Raw genomic sequence first — 22292 nt, 5'->3', positions numbered from 1 at the left:
CAGTTCCTTTCCCCTCCATCAGGTGCCCCGGCTGGCCAGGGGAAGGCATTTTAGAGACCAGGATTACTGCATGTTTTTTGTGAGGGTACCAACCCTAGGGTACACAGGGAGAACATGCAAACTCCACACAGAAAGGGCCGCCAGCGCCCACAGCGTCCCGAGCGGGAATCGAACCCAGGACCTTCTAGCTGTGAGGCGACAGCACTACCAACTGTGCCACCGTGTCCCCTTGAGGCGCCGATACCGCTTCCCTGATGGCAACAGTTTGAATAGACTGTTATCAGGGCGTGTGTGGGGTCTTTGATCATCCTCGGGATGTGCTGCAGCTGTGTAGAGCTCCTCCAAACTGGGCAGCCACACCAATAGCAGCAAGGCAAGTGAGTCGCACTTGCACCTGACCAGGAATGAGCGGTAGGCAAGTTGAGTTCCCATACATGGCCTCGTCTGATTTATTTCTTTTGTTATCACTCATTTAAAAAAATGCATATTGTCTCTGTTGGGTGGAAATGTTTACTTTTCAGGATTCAAAGTTGCAGATTGACGAGCTCAAAACGTATCACTTCGGGCCACATTTCCAGCTTGCTGATCTTCTATTTTTGATCGTTTTGTAAGACACTATAGTGTGAGTAGGGTATTCATTTATATTTACTGGTGTGTGTGTGTGTGTGTGTGTGTGTGTTATATGCCCTACATTTACCATAAAATAAACATAAATAATTGTTCTTCCCACCTCTAAATTGTAGCTATACAGAAGACATTGCAGAAACTTTTCAGGGTTGTAGACCCAGTATAGCAGTAATGAAGTCTAGACATAAAATATATACTTCACTGGAGGTTTTAATGTGGCAATTGTTTTTATTTAAAAAGGTTTACTCCTATTTTACAGCCTGTAGCTTGCCTCCTTTGGGTAAAGTAACCATTTAAATTATGATGTAAGTCTTGTACAGTAGGTCCCTGTATTACATGCAGTTGTTAATAACACCGTATGAATGCTGTTATGAATGTTGGCTCTTGCGGTCAGTGGTTGTGAGAGGATATCTTTTTCTTATTGCACTTATTTGCATTCCTGTTCTTAATTTAACAATCACTGTATTAATTGCAGGCAGCCCAGCAGTGAGAAAGGTATGTGAACTTCACATAGACTACGTGACACCACCGGCGTCATACGTGGATGTATAAGCAGAATAATCTTGGAAAGATGCCCAGACTTGAGGCTTACACAAAGTAAGTCTTACTGTGAGTAAGACATGTGATGCTGTGGGGCAGCAGCCAGATTTAAAGTGATGCATAGTAGTCACAGATCAGCTGATGCAATGGATTTACAGTGCTAATAGAAATGAAAGGATTATTAATTCCTCTTCTCATTGCTTGTTAACTTAATAACTAAACTCTAACATGTTCAGCCTGTACTCTTATTCTTTAATGTAGGCTAATGATGTTAATAATATAATACACGTTTATGCATTATTTTGTCTTTACATAAATGCACAGCATATAGGGCTGCATATTTCCTAATTGTAATTGATTCTTTGAATACTTTAACAGTTTGCAGAAAACAGTTCAATACAAGGTCTGTTAAGAGATTTTATAACCCAAGAAAGCACTATGGCTTGTTTCCATTGGGGTCCTTCATATTCAAGTCATCTGAACATTTAATGACATATAAATATACAGTACTATAATCTGCAAAAGTGTATAAGAAGTTAGAAAGAAAAATAAACCAGTAAGACGTCCTGAGGGCGAGATCGCCTTAGTGACGGCATACTGCTGGGCGAGCGCTGGGATAGAGGGTCAGATCAACATATGGAATGAATTCTGTACTGGCCATATATGAAGCGTGTCTTAAGGTCAGATCAACATATGGTCTTCTCCATGTATGGGGCTGGCTATCCAGGGTTTGATGAGGTCCGTGTCGTGATCTTCATGTAGACGGCCATATATGGTTGCGTGACGTGTCACGAGGCGTGGCCATATATGGAGGCGTGACATGATGTGTGACACGACTGATGGGAAATCATGGGAAACCTATGGTCACAATAATATGTACAATAAAGGGGTGGACTTTGACTTTTTTTACTGGGGCCAGTTACGAATTGCAGCCGCCCGTGAGTGCTCTTTGAGAGCGGCTTTGAAGGAGAGTAGAGATTCACATTCATTTACAACTGTTGGTAGGGCGTGCCACATTTTTGTGTCATAGGGGCAACATTTTAACCCCTTGTTTGAGACAAATATGGTTTGGCGCTCCCTCTGGCGATGTGATTGTGGATGCTGGCATTGACGTTCAGGAAGTAGTTTGACAGGTAGGCCTACATGGCTGTCTTTGTGGTGTATAGAGTGTATTCACTGTCTTGTAGACCAGGCCCATTGCAAGTTGCTGTACTCTGACGTAACGTCTACCCTAAGCCATCCCAACCTATCAAAATGAGCAGGGGTGAGGTGAGTTTTAAGAGTGAGGCCGACCAGTTTGTTTTGGGATATCTCTGGAGCCTTGTTTTTAGGACATTTGTGGTGCCATACCATGAGGTGCATGCATAGTCGAAGAAACCTTGAATGAGTTCTCCTGTTAGTCTTCAAAGTATTCTTACAAAAATCTAGTTTTTTGAGTGGTGCAACCACTCCAAGGAACAGCAATGTCCGTGTTCACCTACAGTATGTGTTGGTTCAACTATTTGCTGTTGTGCCAGAAACAGAGAGAGAGATAGTGCTGCACGTGCTGCACTGTTGCCTGCTAATGAGAGAGAGAGAGAGAGAGAGAGAGGAGGGGGGTTGGGGAGAGGGGAGTTGCACCACTCAGTTCACACGGGTGTGATTTTTTTATTACATTAGTTGCCATTTTATCACATTTGCCTCTAAGATAACTGTATACTAATAACAATAAAAATAACGATCAAAATAAGACGACTCTGATTAATAGACTCAGATGAATTAGTGGAAAAATAGCATTGAATGTCAATTATTTTTTCCATTGGAAAAAAAAGGGTGTGTTGTTAGAAGAGGACACTGCCTTTGCCTGCATGCCTCAGGTCCCCAGGCAGTGAGTTCCACAACCAAGGAGTCCATAGCCTACGGCAAAAGCCTGGTCCCCCCTTTGTGACAAGGCAATACTTTGCTTGATGATCTCACTCAGTCAGCGGCCTGGCTTATAGTGAGTTCAAAGATCACAGATGTATAAGCTGGCTTGGCTTTGAGAAAAACAAGCAATACAATCTTAAAATCAATTCTAAAACATTGTCACCTCCTACTTTGACTGTAAAGCCGTCAGCCTTGATAAGGTTTTTATTTGACCCAAAGAGAATGGATTCAGTTTTACCCATAGGCCAGATGTAATGATAGTTTGTGCAGTGGGCCAGGTGCAGATTCTGCCGAGTTCAGAGCTGAGGGCTTTCTCAACCTGCAATTTGTCCCTGTCTGAGACCAGCAGAGCCAAGTCATCCGCTAATAAGAACAAATTGCGGTCAGGCTGATGTCATTGGTTGAATACCAACAAACTCAACTCCCCTCAAAACACAGTCGCCAGGCAATGCTATGCACAAGTAGACTAGTATTGCTTAATTGATTATGTCCATTGCAAAATGATTCGATACCGATTATTTCCATTGCAAAACGATATACGATACAAAGTCAAACGATAGCCTATACGATATTTGTTGTTTACACATCGATATACTTTTTATGATTTTTTAAATTAAAATCAATATTTTGATACAGTTACTAACATTAAACAGGTCTTTTTATGTTTGCATAGAATGTGTAGAGACGACTCTTGCTCGTTGTTACAATGGCAAAGTCAGGTGATAAATGGACGTTACATTAACACTAAATAAACGTTTGGATAGTTTACGAGTCTGTCTGTGGTTGTGTTCTGAGGAATTCATTCATAAAGTTAACCCGCCCACAATTGGTTTGGCTGTAGAGCGCCGCTGTTACAACCAGGTCGGTGCCCTAATCTAATACTGTGGCTCAAGATCTCGCATTCTGTCGAATTTGTCGAAAGATAAACTACAGGTTCGCCAGCCTCACCTAAAGATTTGATTGGCTTTTGAGTTAGTATCTTATTAATAAAAAAACCCATACAAATAGTAACTCCCTGATATGAGTCAATTAAGTCCCAGTTGTTGTAGTTTCTTACTTGTTTTCACGATGCTGAATTAAATAGGCTAAACAAGACAAGGTTTTTTTTGTGTTATCCTTTTTGCACCATTTGTATATCGTACCACTGTACTTAATTTGGCAACTGTTAATAAATAAAGTATAATCAAATTAACAGAATAAAAGTCCTTTGGCGGAGTGACAGTGACAGAGTTTAGCCCTAGCTGCAGGCCTGTCACACATGAAACCAACAAAACAGCGACCCCGCAGGGTCACCGGATTCTCTAGTTCACCAATCTCGGTGTAACGCCAAAAGCACCTCTTAAAGACAGCAGCCGAACAAGTGTGACACAACACTGACAACAGAGCTGAGTCCTGACCACCACCAGCTGTCTGTCAGTCACATGGCTAGGTAGGGTTTTAGAGTACGTGCATGGTATCATAATTATGCCGCAGCCGGTCAGACTGCATAATATTCGAAGAGACTGTTATTTGGTGCAGTTCAGAATCAGAAGAAAGTATATATATAGACGGAGTTGAAATGAAAAGAGGAAACTAAACCCCCGTCTTGTTCTACACAGGCTGACCGTGTGATCTGCGTCTGCGTGACGGAGAACTTTCGCTTCTCGGATTACTCTCCAAGTGGCCGTTTGTTTACGCCACCCACGACTTATTTATTGGCTGTTGCTGCTGTTGTTGCTGCTGCTGCACTTCTTGGAAGAGTTCCATTTCTTCAAACGAGCTAAAAGGTTTGTATTCATTATAGTTATAGTGGGCGGCGGGCGGGGGATAATTTAATGCTCAAGTGGATTCAAAATTATAAAGTGATCTTTCCATATTAAAGTGAACTGCGCAACACGTTTAATTCTCTATTTCTATGTTATAGCGCTATAACAGCTGACTCACTACAGGGGCAGTGGTGGACTGACACTGTACAGTAAACTGTACATTTAGCTTGAGAGCGGCGAGCCTACTGTAGGCTATACTGACCTAACAAAAGTTTTATTTATTTAATGATAATAATTATATATTTTTTTCAACTAGAAATATTGCACTTTTGAAACTTACAAATATATTATGGAGTCTAACTATTTTTGGGACAAATAAATCTTTATAATATGGCCTTATCTAAAACTGGGAAATGTACTTTGTAATTTGTAGGCTAGGCCTACTTCAGAATACTTGAAGGTATGGGGTCCTGGGGAAGCTCAGGTTTTTTTTTTAACGGAACAATATCACTTTATTTACTTGATGGTATACTTTTCTGTATCCTACAGGAGTTTGAACAGGAGTGAACAGAAGCTGCCTGCATGGGACCACACAGGACCACCAACACCACATTAAATGACCATCCAATGAGTTGATCTCACTTTGTCATCACTCAAAGATTTAGTTTTTATCTAAACCCAAAACTCAAACACAGTTGTGGTGGTTATAGATCAAGAGGATTGATCTATTAGCCTATCAAAGAGGCCTTAATGAGGCCATGTGTGTAACACCCATGATTTGAAACTGGGGTCTTTCGTGTGGAAAACCCAACACCTTATCCTCTAGCCTATAGGGGGGATTCCATCCCCTTGGCAAGGGGAGATATTAGGCTCTGAGGCTGAGCCACTCCACTGCTGCACATGGATTGACCCTTCAACTCCGACTGAAGGAAGGATGATCGGGTCGCCGGACCTGCTGGCGTTCACCGGTACGGAGGGCTTTGGGGACGACGGGGTGGAGGTGGTGGAGGACGTCCTGCCAGAGGAGCTGTCCGTCCCTCTGTTCCCCTCGGCGGACCCCTGGAGCACCGCCGCTCACTTCCACCGAGACTTCATCCTGGTGGCCGAGTTCTCGGAGCAGGTGAACGTGAACGGTGTTTTTGTACAATTTGTTTTTGTACAATTTACAATTCATCGTTTTACAATTTAGCCAGAATTTGATTAAAGGGGCATTCCACTCATTTTCAACATTGTACTATGTCATTAATATACATTAGAGCTTTTGTGTGGAAATAATAAAAAAGTCCCCCATTCTGCCTGAAAAATAATCATTAACATGGTGAATCACATCTTGATGTCATGTTAATGATTTTTTCCAGACCTCCAGGGGGACTTTTTAATTATTTCCACACAAGAGCTCTAAGGTATATGACATAGTAAAATGTTGAAAATTAGTGGTATTCCCCTTTAAGCCCTATGTCTTATACTTTGTGTGAATGTTACTTTGTGTGAAAGTAATACATTTCAATTCAAAGGAGCTTTCTTGGCATGAGAAAAGATAAGTCTTCAAGTTTGCTTTTTGAAACAAGTCAAATACCATATCTTTCAAGTTTTTGCATTCACTTTTGGGACAGATGCAGGAAACACAATGGTTCACAAATCTGGCTGCTGTGTTCGCACACAGCGTTATATATAGTAAACGCCAGCATTTACCATTTCTAAAACGGTCACTGTGTTTGTCCCCTACTACAGGTGGGACCCCAGCCGCTGCTGACCATCCCGGACGACCCCAGGGTCCTCGGCACGTTCGACCTCAACCACTTCTCCGTGCGCCTCATGTCCGTGGACTACCAGGCGTCCTGCCCCGGGCCCACCGCCCACTACACCATGACGGGCGCCGGCGGTGGCCCCCGCCTCAGCTTCAGCGAGGACTCCCGGGTGGTGCTGGGAGACTCGGCGGACGGCGCCTTCGCCTACGTCCACCACCTGACCCTGTACGACCTGGAGGCGCGCGGCATGGTGCGTCCGTTCTGCATGGCCTACGTGTCCTCGGACCAGGACAAGCTGATGCACTGCTTCCTTGAGCTCTCCGCGTGCTTCTCTCGCGCCTCCGACAGCCTGAAGACCGGCAACCGCCGGGCCTTCGCCAAGGAGCTGCAGCGGAGACTGCAAGAGCTGGAGTAAGATACACACATAGAGTACAAGAGTACATGAGCTGGAGTAAGATACACACATAGAGTACAAGAGTAGGGGCACGGTGGCACAGTTGGTAGTGCTGTCGCCTCACAGCTAGAAGGTCCTGGGTTCGATTCCCGCTCGGGACGCTGTGGGTGCTGGCGGCGTGTTTCCTCCTCCGCGTCATTAGTGCCCATACCCGACGGCGGGGTTGGCGAAAGGGCCTTTCTGTGTGGAGTTTGCATGTTCTCCCCGTGTCCCCTAGGGTAGGTACGTATTTCCTGTTTTTTTTTCCCTCTGAAGGTGAGGTGAAGGACTGCGGACACGCGAAAAATAGAGCACAACCTGTGCACCACAGACGGGTTCCATTAATTATAGTAGCATAGTTGCGGAGCCAATTCAGTCCCCAGTGTAGCCCGGGCCATAGAGAGAGTACGAGAGCTGGAGTAAGATACGCACATGGAGTAGCACAAGATGGATGCATACATCACATATCGTCGCTGTCGGGCAGGAACCTCTTATCTCCATATTCTAACTTTTTGTGTGTTTTTTCATAACTTAACGCCCTGCCTTCTTGATCATAGTACAAAGTCAAAGTCGTGCCATTTGTCAAACACGTTTGTTCTTGTTGTTCTCCGCATTTGACCCATCTCTTGGAGCGGTGAGCCGCAGCCAAGGAGCGGTGAGCTGCAGCCATGCCGCGCTCGGGGATCATTAGATCTACAAGCTCGAAACGTGGCGCAAATCGATGCGCTCCAAGCTTGTCGATCTGCTATTTTGGCTATTTATTTTATTTGAATCCTGAAAAGTAACAGACGATACACACAAGATGGATGCATACATGCAATGATGCAAATATTGTTTATTCTCAGAGGCAGAAACCTTCATATTTTCAACATTTGAAAGTGAAGGGGGAAGTGGTTAAGTCTGTCTGGGTTTTAACAAGAGCTAAACAAGTATTATTAACAAGAGCTAAACATCAACTACAGTGGATCCATTGGAACACAGGTTATTTTTTTTAATACTGAAAAGTATCAAGGTTTTTTTAGACATACACATTTCTGCCCAACAGTGGCAATAATGTTGATAAGGAAAGTTGACAATTGATAAAGATCCATGTGGTTATAAAAGACGGTTCATTATTGAGGCAAGGACAGAAGGAGCTTCAGTGACAAAAACTGCTTCTGGCTACTGTTTCCAGGAACAGAGACTCAAGTAAATAGTGCTGGTAACTGTGGTTGAAAGCACATTGCCCGTGACCTTAATAAGTAAGCCTTGCCGAGCCATGTTGTACAAGTATCCTGTGATGAAACCTTTCTATTCTGTCCTGATGGGAGAAGTCTCTTCCAGGATGAATGAGGGGTATAATATACATAGTTGTACTCATCAACATCTTTTTGTATTATTAATGTATCACAGTGAAAACATTCTCACAGATTCTCTTATAGTCGACTAAATCAACTAGCCTGGTGAACCACTTAAGCCCTATCGTGTAGTTCGTTGTATAGTAGTGTCATGACAATAGCTGATCTACAAGCTCACAACACAACACATTGTGATTTGTGATGCAATGTGAGCTTATCTGCAATTTTTGCAATTCTTTAAACATGTGTTGTGTTGCCTACCATGACATGCATGCTGAAATGGAAGTTTGAAAAGTGATGCCAGGTTTTGAAAGTGGTTTCCTATTAATAAGTGGAATAATTCGACTTCATGGTCCAATTATGTTTCTTGACTAATTGATTCTTTAAAAAGGGGTGAAATGTGGGCTTTCCAATGCCGAACGAAGTTCAGAGAAAGTCAATCAAGGCCCACTCATAATATATATATATTTTTTAAATATATATATTATATAATAATAACCGTATAATATTTATTTGACTAACTTAATGTTTTGGCCAACTTATACGTTTTGGTTTCCGATATTTAATATCTCAATAATTTGAAAAGATCTGGACAACTAACTGGCAAATAGCTAAAGGAAGTATATTTAAATGCAATGTTTATCTTTCTCAAGATATTGTGTCAAACTGTTCAGACCTGTCTTGTCTGAATACTTGCGTAACTATTATCATATCTTACAATAAGTTGCCACTTACATGTCAGCGATCATCATCATCATCATCAGTGAATAATGTGTTGTTAGTTCCCCAGAGTCTCTTGTAGGATCTACGTATGTCACTGTGCATTGAAGCTGTTCTGTTGGCTCGTGGTGACCCTGCACCTTGACACAATGACACACTTCATGACACTTCTTTCCCTTTCATTTGTCACCCTTCTGTATGTAGGCTGACTTGTGTGTGTGTGTGTGTGTGTGTGTGTGTGTGTGTGTGTGTGTGTGTGTGTGTGTGTGTGTGTGTGTGTGTGTGCAGGCAGGCACAGCCAATGTGGAATGTGTGACGTTTCTTGTGTACAGATGGAACCAAATGGATCCTTATGGGGTCCATTTCGTTCAATTTTTTTTGTGTCGATTGGGATCTGTGGCTAATGCAGAGCTTCTCAAAGTGGGTGCCAATGCGTGGCACAAACTGGGCGTCCCAACTTGAAAATCCTTTATTTTCTAAATGTTTGGTTACAGGTACAAGCGTTTGACTCTGCAGAGAGCAGCAGAGCTCCAGCCTCCAGCAGCAGCAGACACAGATGAGTTCATGGACGTGGGAGATGAGCCCTCTGAGCTGGCTGCAGTGGAGCACTCCATCCTGGACCACAGAGAACTCCTCCGCCAGGTACGTCTTTTACACTTATAGCTATGGTGTCCATAGCGGTTTGCGCCTGAACCACTAGGCCACCGGCACCCCCAGAGATGCAGGTTAAAAAATATATATAAATATATATATATATATAGGCACCAACTCAGTCTTAACCGGCCATGTAACTCCCCTAACATCATATCAGTTTTAACCGACCGCTTAAGTCCCCTAACCTCATATCAGTCTTAACCGGCCATGTAAGGGCCGATTCATGCTCCTATTTTATAGACGAATAAAAGTCGGTTCGGCTCTGTAGAGCCTACAATGTGACGTCATTTGAGGTTCGGGGGGGCCGGTACAGTCCTAAAGTCGTCTCTTCGGTGCTACTGAAAATTTCTGACGAGCCGAAATCATTTCGGCACTACAGCGCCGAAACAGCAGTAAAATAGGAGTATGAATCGGCTCTAAGTCAGTTTCACTTCTGTGTTTCCTAATCTCAGCCAGTAGGCTGTCAGAATACTGGTCGAATAAAGGTCATCTTGATAAGTAACCTAACTGGTGATTATCGGTTTTGTAACATTTGAAGTGTGTTGTGTGCCTTTGTTGTGTTGAAACAGGAACTTTGTTTGTCTCCTCCCCTCCTCCATTTCCTCCTGGGTGCTTCTGTGTTTTTTATTTCCTATACTAACAACAACTACATGTTCATGGCAGTGGCGATGGCAGATTCTATCTTGTGAGAGATTCGTTTTATCGTCTCTGTTGGGTGGAAACCTCATATGTCCAAAACTGTTACTTTTTAGGATTCAAATTCAAGTAGCAGATCTACAAACAACAAAGCTTTGAGCTTCTATATCTGCTACTTTTGATGATTTTGTGTGACGCTGTAGTATCAACTAGCACGTTCATTTTCAAAAAAACACGAAAAGTTAAAATATGGATCAATTACTTGTAGACCCGCTACTTTACCTAATTCTGAACAATTTTGCCTATACTGTATAATGCTCACAATTGGGATCGATTATTCAATGATTATTTAATTTAAATAATCGATTATTGATTATTGTTATGAATCGAATTAAATCGCTTAGTTTGATTCACTGTTCGCCACCAGGTCACTTCCTACCCCAACAGGAAGTTGAAGCAGCCTGACTTCCTGCCATACGACCCGTCCGACAGCCTGGCTGACCCGCCCGGGACACTGACACCCTCGCCCTGCCCCTCCCCCCCACCAAGGTTATTCTTTTTACACTTTAATTTTAGTTTGAATAATTTTGGTTAGTTTTGTTGCTTTTTGAACTCTACTTTAGTTTAGTATTATCTTTTGTGTTTTAGTTTTTTGTGTCATATTTTTATGTATTTGTCAGGGGTGAGGTTCAGAAAGGACAGAAAAAGTATTTTTATCTTCTAATATTTATTCAAAAATTACAAAAACATTATGTTGCTATATACTAGTCTGACTCTGTACATAGCAACAACAACAACCCAAAAACGGGTTCCCATCTTGAAAAGTAAAAAACGAAAACGGTATTTTCTTTCAATTACACACACCACATGAAGCCTTGAATTCATGGAGATTTTGTTGTTTTGTCGCATTCCAATAAGTTCATGACCGGTCCATCGGTCAATAGTACCAGTAGACTCCACCGTTCATCAAATTATTGACTTAGGATTGCGACAAAAAAAAATCTCTATGCATTCAAGGCTTCATGGGGTGAGTAATTTGATAGAAAATAAGTCCATCTTTGGGTGAACTACTCCCTTAAGAAAGTATTCTCAGTTAAACAAATTAAAGCACCACTGTGTAACCTTCCTCTTCTACCCTGGATTCAAACGGTTTCCGGCACAAAGTGCTCACATTTTTACCATTGAGCTAATAGAGCCTGCCTACCTGCTCAGGGGATAAATTAAATCTTGACTATCAGGTCAACATTCATGTCAGATCCTGTGTCTAGGTGAGACATGACCTTTGGCACCATCTATCTAAATGTCTCAATAGAAGAGCAGGGAGACAAAATACGACCACCCCAATTGGATAAGTTATATTGTATTAAAATATTCTACCATACAGATTGGACTAAATTACATTGTATTCATTAGAAAAAGTTACATAGTGCCGCATTGATACACAAACAAAAATACAAGGCTTTTTTAATGGTGCCAGCATCTTATAATGAGCATTAGTGAAGACCAATTGTATGAAGGTAGGTAAAAAATAGTGCTTCTTTCCCATTCTGGGCGGGAATCCCTTTTGGTGGTTTAACTAAGCATTATGTTATATTTTAGCTTTTGAAAAATAGCAGATCTACAAACTTGTAGGTCTGCTATTTTTGAAAAATCGTAAAAATGCGGCACAAATCTTTGAATATATATTCTTTCATTTTATTTCGACGTCAGGCCTAAAACTATAGGATTAAAATATTATGATATTCCAAAATCATAGCAGTGGACACGCATAGCTGAATAAAGAAGGCGCTTGCGCAACTCGGATGGTTGGAGCCAAAACAAAAGCAAAATATAAAAAACGAAAATAAAAACGAACTAATAATAAACCCAAATCCTCGCCCCTCCATAGCTCCTCCCCTCCCCGGCGGTTTGAGCGGCGCCTGAAGCCTCTGGAGGAGCTCAGCGACGCCTACTTCCTGACGCTGACCCTGGAGCAGCTGGCGGACACGGAGCGCCGGCTGCGCGGCGCTCACGGCGCCCTGCACACCGCGCGCCTCACGCGCACGCTGTCCCGGAGGCTGGAGCTCACCAACTTCCTGTTTGACCTGTGGCCCCGGTCCGAGCAGGACTGCTGCGAGGAGGACGACGAGAGGGAAAGAGACGCTAGGTCAGAATTTTGAATTACTTACGGCCACCGACTAGTTTACAGCGGGCAGCGGTGGCCGAACGGTTTGCGGAGCGGTCTTGATATCGGAAGGTCGCTAGGTCGTATCCCCGGACCGGCACGTTAAAAATTACCACCGCTGAAGTGCCCTTGGACAAGGCATTGAACCTCTACTATGAAATGTTCTATGAGCAGGGCCTGGCTGTAAACAAGTTCTTGAGCTTAGTCCAGTTACCCTGGGTAAACATAGTACCTTTCCTTTCCTTACCACTACACGACATCTCTATAAATGCATGGAATCTCTGCTGCATGCCTGTCAAGGTGCGAGTATGACCAAAAATGTATTTGCCCAGTGAAGCATAACGTTTATAGCAGCGCCGACGTTCTGTTCAATCGCCTCAATCTGAGCCTCAATTCCCGAGAAAAACACAGCTAAAGATCACACTTATAATGGAAGTGGACGGACGGGAAATAATTCATTGACTGACCACAGCGGAAAGTGACACGATATCTTTCCGAATCAATAATAATGACGAGATTTGTCATCATTGGCACAGATGGGTAAAATTCCTAAACACGAGAAATCGCGTCAGTCATCGAGTTAATTTGAAGAAAGTAACACGGTATCACTTCAACACCACATTTCGAGGAAGCAATCTGATTGGTTGAAACAGCCTTCTAGCCGTGGGTTAAGGTGAGACACCCCAGGTGAAATCATGATTTTTCTTTTTTTTTTGCTATTTTGCTTCCTAAACATGTTTTCTTTCAAACTAAAGCAAAATACACATTAAAAATACAGATTTAGATGTTTAGTTGGATAGTTTATTTTAGCCAATGACAACTCGTTTTTCGGGGTGAAAAGCCACCATCTCTATTTTCATGATTGGTTGTTGGTACAAAGGAAGTGACCATATTTGGATCAGACCACAGTCAGCTTGAGGTCCAGACCTTTCCAATGATATATGCCATTATATGTTGTTGCCAAGGTTTGGATGAGATATTTTGTCTCAAAATAGTGGCTTCAAATAAAACGTTTTGGAATTTTACAATACAAATCTTTAAAGAATCTCCACTTCAGTTGAACTCACATACACCAAACTTTCCAGTCTTATTCAAAACTATATTCCGCAGACATTTACACATGGATTTGTTGATATATCATTCACAGCCTGATTTACATCACATTTTATACCAAAAACATGCCGAAAATTGGGTTTTTTATGCCTGTTGACACTATTTTCTGATTTGTGGAGTGATAATTAGAGATATCAAAAATCCCATGTGTAATTTTCTTTGTCTCTGTGTCAACAAAATGAAAGGATAATTTTGAACCTGGCTTTATCCGATCTTCAGATTTATCGTCCCGAAATGTATGCAAATTAGCGCATATAATGCCTAATTTGCATATTTAAACATAAAATTTCAGAAAACTTGTAATACAAAAAATCTTAGTTTTAATATAAGTAATCAACTGGAGAAGTTTCATTGTGATAGCTATTATTTAACTTTTTTTCCCTATTCACCTGGGGTGTCTCGCCTTAAATCAACACCTACTCAAAACAAAGAATTCAGCTGCTCTGTTCTCCCAGAGCGCTAGCAAACTCGGTGGCTATAGGCTAGCTAGTTTCTTGGGACATTTGTGGTCGTAGTGACTACATCTGTCATTAAAAGAATATATTCTTTCAGCGATTTTATTAGTTTTAAGGGTAACTGTGGTAGAACTTCAGTGATGCTTGCGGAACTCGACTTCGTCTCGTTCCTGACTGCATCCCTGTCGTGGGCAATAATCACGTTAACCCACACCCTCTCGTGTAATATTGCTTAAATGAATAACATCCCTGCAGAGAGCTGTCGTCGGATCCACGGAGGTCGAGAGGAGGAGCCAGAGAGTGCCTGGAGGTGCCGCTGGTGGCCTCTCCGGCTAGCCTGGACTCCTTCCACTCCTGCGTGGAGGAGATCCCCATCAAGATGGAGGCCGCGGAGGAGGAGGAGGGGGACGACGAGGGTTCGGGGTCAGCGTCGGTGACCCCCGACCCCGACGTCGCCATTGAGATGATGATGACGGGGAGTGTGAGCAGTGGCGACAGCATCGAAGTGCTCGGCACCGAGAGGTCGTATCGCACCCAGCAGGCCGTCTACGGTATGACCCGCCCCCTTGGTGTCCCCATGTGATGACCAGCAGGGATGCATCAGGCGTCACATTCTGCTTAGTTATGAATGCTGTTGTTGGGCAACATTACGGTCACTGCTTTCACGTTTGAGTGTCGAAAGCGGCTCCAACGTTTGACCGAGTGTGTCTATGTGTCTGTCTATAGCAGCACCAGTGTCCATGTATGTATATGGCTATATACCAACCCATTCTGACCTGAGATCAGATTCTAAAAATGTCTTCTACATCCTGACAGTTTTGTGAAAAAGCTATGTTTCTATGTCAGTGGTTCTTCGATTTTTCAAAAATAGCAGACCTACAAGCTCGTAGAGAGCGTGCCTGCACCGCTCACTTCACACTGGGTGTGATTCTTCCGTTAAAAGCTATAGTCCTCTTTGTAGTTTGGGGTATCAGTGGCCACTTTGGACACACAAGTGGCCGCTGCTATCCCAAACTTCATTATAGCTGTTATTGGCCAGTTTTCACTTTGACTAGCACTTCTGCCATGGTGCCTTCTTGGCAAATGCCAGGTTGAAACTCATCTTCTCCCAAGTGAAGTGAAGCCCCTAAGCAGGGACCCCCTGAGTCTATAGTCAAGCCCCTAAGCAGGGACCTGAGTCTATAGTCAAGCCCCTAAGCAGGGACCTGAGTCTATAGTCAAGACCCTATACTAGCAGGGACCCCCTGAGTCTATAGTCAAGCCCCTAGCAGGCTAGCAGGGACCCTCTGAGTCTATAGTCAAGCCCCTAGCAGGGACCCCCTGAGTCTATAGTCAAGCCCCTATACTAGCAGGGACCCCCACAGACACACACACACACACACACACACACACACACACACACACACACACACACACACACACACACACACACACACACACACTGAGAATCTGTGTTAAAGTCTACGAGATAAACTATTCCAGGACACGGCCCCTGTGTACAGGAATGAGTTTATCCCACTATCAGTCTTGAACTTGGAAGGGACGACATTATTAGTGGCTCTCCCTCCTATGGCATGCCCAGTTCTGTGAAATATAACACTTGGCTGATACTCAGTTATTACCATCACATCAAATGAGCTACTGTAACTAGTTAGTAATATCTGTCCGTGGTGCAAAATCTATTCAGATGGGGGGGCCCGCTAGCCAAATGAATACATAGCACAAAATCTTTGAGAATCACTTTCATAATGTCTCATAATATACAAGACAAAACGTGTTCTCTCACTCTCATTTTAACCTGCAGAAACATCAGCTGGGATGTTTGACACCTCGGCGAGGCGCGCACTGCCAGCGGCGGTGGAGGCGGGGACCGCCAGGCACGCGGTGCTGCAGCGTGCCTCCGCCAGGCGCGCCAACAGCGAGGACAGCATCGAGGTCCTGAGCACCACGGAGTCCATCGTCCCCGACGACCTCACCGCCATCACGGAGGAAGAGGCGGAGGAGCACCAGCTCGACGACGACGGCGGGTTCCTGGATGCCGAGGAGCAGGAGGAGGAGGAGGAGGAGGAGGAGTCAATGGAGGAATTAAGGACTGGGGGAAATGACGGCCAGCGAGAGGAGGAGGAGGAGCCTGTTCAGAGAATGGAGTCTCCGGGTGAGAGAGAAGAGTCCGCGCAGCAAAGGACTGTGGGTAATGAAGTCCGGGAAGACGGCTGCCAGAGGGTCCCCACGGTGCCTGAACTCCACGTGAACGTGGCTCCTCCTGCGACAACGACAACAACAACAACGCTCCTCCTGCCAGAGGTGAGCCTGTGGCCGCCTCCTTCTCGCTTCGCCGCTCCTCCCCTGAGGTTACTGAGCGTGGACGAGGAGGTGGCGTCGGACTGCGCCAGCTTCACCTCCTCCTCGGAGCCCACCTCCCTGTCGTCGTCCCACAACAGGTTCCACCACCACCGCAGAGGCCAGAGGACGGGCAGGAGGCGTAGGTAAATAATAAGCTATATGTTGCCGTTTGTGAAACTTTTTGTGGGTTAAAGCGCTCAAACTTTCTTCTTTCCTGCCTTGACTTATTCCCCTCCCCCCCCTCTCTTCTTCCATTTCTTTATCCCATTTTGTACCTGAGATCTGATTATAAAATTGTCTTCTAAACCCTGACAGTTTTCTGAAAAAAGCTATGTTTCTTTGTCAGTCGTTCTTCGATTATAAAAACAAAATAGCAGGCCTACAAGCTCGTAGCGCGCCACCGAGTGGCACGCTACGAGCTTGTAGATCTGCTATTTTTCAATAGCTATATTATAACATAATGCTAACACCAAAAAAAAGGTTCCCGTCCCAAAATGGGTTAATTTAGTGGAAAAATGACGATTTGGAAGTATGCCCCGAAAACAAATTTCACCCACTTTTTTGTGACAATATATGATTCCGATTCAGGGCTGCCCTCCGAGCGCTGCGCTTCCTGCAGCAGAACTCCTTCTCGCAGCACGCCGTCTTCTGCCTGCTGAGCGGCCGGCCGCTGGTGGTGCTCGGAGGGGACGAGAGCGCCGTCCGGAAGCTGGTGGACGCCCTGGCCCTGTTCGTGCCCGCCCCCGGAGGCCCGGAGGGCGCCGACGCGGTGCTGCCCTGTCTGACCGCTCCCCTTCAGCTGACCGACCTCCTCGCCTGGCGTCTTATCGGCGTACACAGGTATATACCGCATGTCCAAAATGTATAATCCGTTCATCCATTGTAAGTGTGCAAGGCCACAGATAATAATTCATTGATGACCCCCGTCGCCGTTTTTTTCTTTTTTCTCCTCTGGGCTGTAAACGGTAGTGTCCGTTTTCCTGCCTCCTGATCAGCCTCTGTGATTGTGCTTTTGCTCCCATTCAAAGCATAGATAAGAGAAACGACCGTATGGTAGTGGTTACCAAATCTTTTCACAGTTTTCTTATTTTGTTTAATTTAATTTCTTAATTAAAAGCTAGAATTTGGCGAAAGGTCCTTTCTGTGTGGAGTTTGCATGTTCTCCCTGTGTCCCCTAGGGTAGGTACCCTCACACAAAAACATGCAGTAATCCTGGTCACTAAACTGCCTCCCCCTGGCCAGCCGGGGCGCCTGATGGAGGGGAAAGGAACTCCCCCCTGTGTAAAGGAGCAACTTGACACTCAGGCATGAAGGAAGCATGAGTTCATGTCCGTTGCTCTCCCCTTGTCCCCCATATATGGGGGACTAGGTTGGCGGAGGGTGTGTAGAGCCCAGGATCACATTAGATGATTGACACAGGGGTGAAAAATGGGTTACAAAATCGTGGGATAAAAAATATATTTAAAAAAATAAAAGCTAGAATTCTTTTTAAATAATAATATAATAATACAAATGGTTCCTGAACCACTGCTTGTTGAAGGTTGAAGATGGATGGCTTGTGAAACATTGCTGCATATTTTATCATCAACATTGGAGTAGAAGAAATGTGGAAAGGAATTGCCTCACGCCTCACACCTGGTCTCCCTCTCTCTCTGATGAACAGGTCGTCCTCTACCTCATCGTGCGGCGTGCTCAACTCTCTGGCCAGGTACGCACGCTACCTGGCCGTGCTGGATCTGGACCAGAGGACCCTGCGCTGTCCGTCATACCAAGGTTGGTACATACTGTACATGTGCATACTGTACATGTTTTAGTTGTATTGTTCCACTGCTGGGTGGGTGACAATATTGTCATGAGAAGAGACAGAATTACCTACCCAGTTTCCATCCTGACGGAAAGTCTTTCCTGCGATACAATGGCTACCAATTTAAAGGGACACTTCACCTTTTTTTGCAAAAAAATATATTATGTTAATGACGTTTAGAAGATTTAGAACACTTTCCTGGGGGTTTTTATGTGTGTAATATGCGGTTTTAGATATTTTAGATTTGAGCAGTGAGCCCAGTGTCTCTGATATCATGGACACTGGGCTCACTTACTTCCTGGACTACATCATTGTCTCAGTAAGACAGCCCTCCCCCATAGAGTATTAAAAGGATAGAGACTAAACTAGCGCGAAGCTCCGCCCCCTCCGCTATTCATGTCAGTGGAAGTTGCTCAGTGGCGTTTTGAAGCACCCGGAAGGCTGCCGGAAGTACCGTCTTTTCGCTGATTCAGCATTTCACTTCCGCATTTGGACACCAAATTTTGGTGTCCAAATGCGGAAGTGCACCCAGAGTGCACCTGGGCTTTACATTGGGCGCTCGGTTGCACGGGGTTTCCTCGTCAAGAATCCACGGGTCCGCCTGCAGTCCTTCCTCTTACCACTAGGGCCCAGCGCTTCAACATTGGAGTGCATAGCTGGCCCCTTGCCCTCCCCCTATCCACAAGGATGCACCAAAGCATTATGGGAATTGTAGTCCAGGAAGACAATTTTAAGCTGATAAATGGGTACTATCTCCTGATTGGCTGAAAAATTGCCAGCTACCTGAAAATATCTGCATATTAAAGAGCTGGAGAGACACAGTAATGATTACTATTACAAACCTTTCGTTTTGATCAAGAAATATCACTAACCCTACCTTTGATTAAAATGTTCGGAGCAGTGTAGATTTGGGCAGCAAATTTCTATTTTTGTTTAGTCATAGTCTTTGGAATGAGACTTAATTTAGTTTTAGTCAGATTTTAGTCATCTGGAATGTTTTAGTGTTAGTCGACTAAATGTCATGCGATTTTAGTCGACTAAATCTACAGTTGATTTAGTCGACTAAAATGTATTTTGTCAGGCTTTAATGCCGTCGTAATGGCTGATTTTACACTTGCTGAAAATTGCCGATCTACAAGCTCACAACGCGTCACGCTGCAACGCGTCGTGAGCTTGTAGATCTGCTATTTTCAGCATGCAACCAAGTGTAAAATGACTTATACCGGACCTCTAGTCCCTTCCTAACATTTTAGTCTAGTTTTTATCTGTTGACGAAATTGTCAATTATATTTAGCCTTAGTTTTAGGTTTATTTATTTAACACATGGTATAAACAATAGACAATACCAATGAACAAAAATACAATGCAAGGAAAGGAAGAAGCCAGCTTGGAATCCTTTACTGTATGGAAGAGGTCATTGATTAAGCAGATTAAAAGTTCATTAAGAACAATACAAAAGACTACAAGTTGACAAAGGGAGCCGCTGTGCAATAAAGAAATAAAAGCACAGAGACTGCACAAAAAGGGGAAATAAACAATACAACAAAAACACAAAAGAAAATATAACACCATCAAACTAAATCATGTAATCACCATAGATTAGTTTTCATTTATTTTCCATTTAGTTTCCGTCAGTGAAAAAAGGTAGTCGACAAACATTCTTTGCCATAGTGTTAGTCGACGAAAACAACACTGGTTTGGAGGCTCGATTCTAGTGCAAAAAAAACCATGACATGATATTACACACACACAGCACCAGATGGCAGCAGAGTGGGCCTAATGGACAAAAGATGTGGCTGAAATTGTGCCTGCATAATGAATGCTGTTTTATATAAAATGTACAATATGTGAAGACATTGAGGGTGGGATAATACCTAATTCTGATAGTGGGATTATTATTATTTTCTAAATTCCAGTTTAACTTATTTATTTCATCTTGGTTATAACTCTAAACAACAGTATACCGTCCGTCCGTCCGCAGGCTCCGTGGTCAAGTGTCTGGCTGTCCCTCACAGCTCCATCTACAGGGGCAGCACCTACCTGCTGCACCTGGAGAGCTGCCTGACGGCGCTGGCCGGCCAGGCTCTGCTCCACACCTTCACCTCCTCCTCCTCCTCCTCCTCCGTGGAGGACCTGCTCCATGCTCCTCTACACCAAGCCGGGAAGGAGGAGGAGGACGATGTCCGCGCACAGAGGAGGAGGAGGAGCCAACTCCTCCTGGAGCACGGCGGCTTCTGCGGCAGCGACGACGACCTGAGAGTGATGCGCTTCCTGTCCGACCTCATTAGAGTGCGCCACGTGGGGAGCGTGGGCCCGCCCGTCCTAAGCTTCTCCTACAGTCCCGTGCACCTCCACAGAAACACCACCGCACCCACATAGAGCAGGGTACACCTCCACAGAAACACCACCGCCCCCACATAGAGCAGTGGTACACCTCCACAGAAACACCACCGCACCCACATAGAGCAGGGTACACCTCCACAGAAACACCACCGCCCCCACATAGAGCAGTGGTACACCTCCACAGAAACACCACCACCCCCACATAGAGCAGGGTACACCTCCACACACAGAAACACCACCGCACCCACATAGAGCAGTGGTACACCTCCACAGAAACACCACCACCCCCACATAGAGCAGGGTGCACCTCCACACACAGAAACACCACCGCACCCACATAGAGCAGTGGTACACCTCCACACACAGAAACACCACCGCCCCCACATAGAGCAGGGTACACCTCCACACACAGAAACACCACCGCCCCCACATAGAGCAGTGGTGCACCTCCACACACAGAAACACCACCGCCCCCACAGAGCAGTGGTACACCTCCACAGAAACACCACCACCCCCACATAGAGCAGTGGTACACCTCCACACACAGAAACACCACCGCCCCCACATAGAGCAGGGTACACCTCCACACACAGAAACACCACCGCCCCCACATAGAGCAGTGGTGCACCTCCACACACAGAAACACCACCGCCCCCACATAGAGCAGTGGTACACCTCCACACACAGAAACACCACCGCCCCCACATAGAGCAGTGGTACACCTCCACACACAGAAACACCACCGCCCCCACATAGAGCAGTGGTACACCTCCACACACAGAAACACCACCGCCCCCACATAGAGCAGTGGTACACCTCCACACACAGAAACACCACCGCCCCCACATAGAGCAGGGTGCACCTCCACACACAGAAACACCACCGCACCCACATAGAGCAGTGGTACACCTCCACAGAAACACCACCGCCCCCACATAGAGCAGTGGTACACCTCCACAGAAACACCACCACCCCCACATAGAGCAGTGGTACACCTCCACACACAGAAACACCACCGCCCCCACATAGAGCAGGGTACACCTCCACACACAGAAACACCACCGCCCCCACATAGAGCAGTGGTACACCTCCACAGAAACACCACCACCCCCACATAGAGCAGGGTGCACCTCCACACACAGAAACACCACCGCACCCACATAGAGCAGTGGTACACCTCCACAGAAACACCACCACCCCCACATAGAGCAGGGTGCACCTCCACACACAGAAACACCACCGCCCCCACATAGAGCAGGGTACACCTCCACACACAGAAACACCACCGCCCCCACATAGAGCAGTGGTACACGTCCACAGAAACACCACCACCCCCACATAGAGCAGGGTGCACCTCCACACACAGAAACACCACCGCACCCACATAGAGCAGTGGTACACCTCCACACACAGAAACACCACCGCCCCCACATAGAGCAGGGTGCACCTCCACACACAGAAACACCACCGCCCCCACATAGAGCAGTGGTACACCTCCACAGAAACACCACCACCCCCACATAGAGCAGGGTGCACCTCCACACACAGAAACACCACCGCCCCCACATAGAGCAGGGTACACCTCCACAGAAACACCACCTCCCCCACATAGAGCAGGGTGCACCTCCACACACGGAAACACCACCGCACCCACATAGAGCAGGGTACACCTCCACAGAAACACCACCTCCCCCACATAGAGCAGGGTGCACCTCCACACACAGA

At 45.2% G+C, this 22292-nt stretch overlaps 1 protein-coding gene across 1 annotated transcript; it reads left to right on the top strand.

Moving 5' to 3' along the window:
- Window positions 1-18: 18 nt before the first annotated feature.
- Window positions 19-20729, top strand: LOC308312009 (guanine nucleotide exchange protein smcr8a-like). Its single transcript, XM_080758858.1, has 14 exons — window positions 19-419; window positions 1107-1224; window positions 2360-2436; window positions 4671-4838; window positions 5367-5937; window positions 6549-6976; window positions 9550-9697; window positions 10773-10894; window positions 12207-12491; window positions 14333-14628; window positions 15882-16563; window positions 17009-17260; window positions 18084-18193; window positions 20206-20729. The coding sequence occupies exons 5-14, from the start codon at window positions 5752-5754 to the stop codon at window positions 20601-20603; spliced, it is 2907 nt and encodes a 968-aa protein (XP_080614984.1). The 5' UTR covers window positions 19-419; window positions 1107-1224; window positions 2360-2436; window positions 4671-4838; window positions 5367-5751; the 3' UTR covers window positions 20604-20729.
- Window positions 20730-22292: the final 1563 nt, after the last annotated feature.

Source organism: Protomyctophum bolini (genome assembly GCF_963924005.1).
Source record: "Protomyctophum bolini genome assembly, chromosome: 3".
In the NCBI taxonomy this organism is placed as follows: Eukaryota; Metazoa; Chordata; class Actinopteri; order Myctophiformes; family Myctophidae; genus Protomyctophum; species Protomyctophum bolini.
The sequence above is the reverse complement of the archived record's forward strand: the minus strand, read 5'-3'. Positions and strand labels throughout refer to the sequence as shown.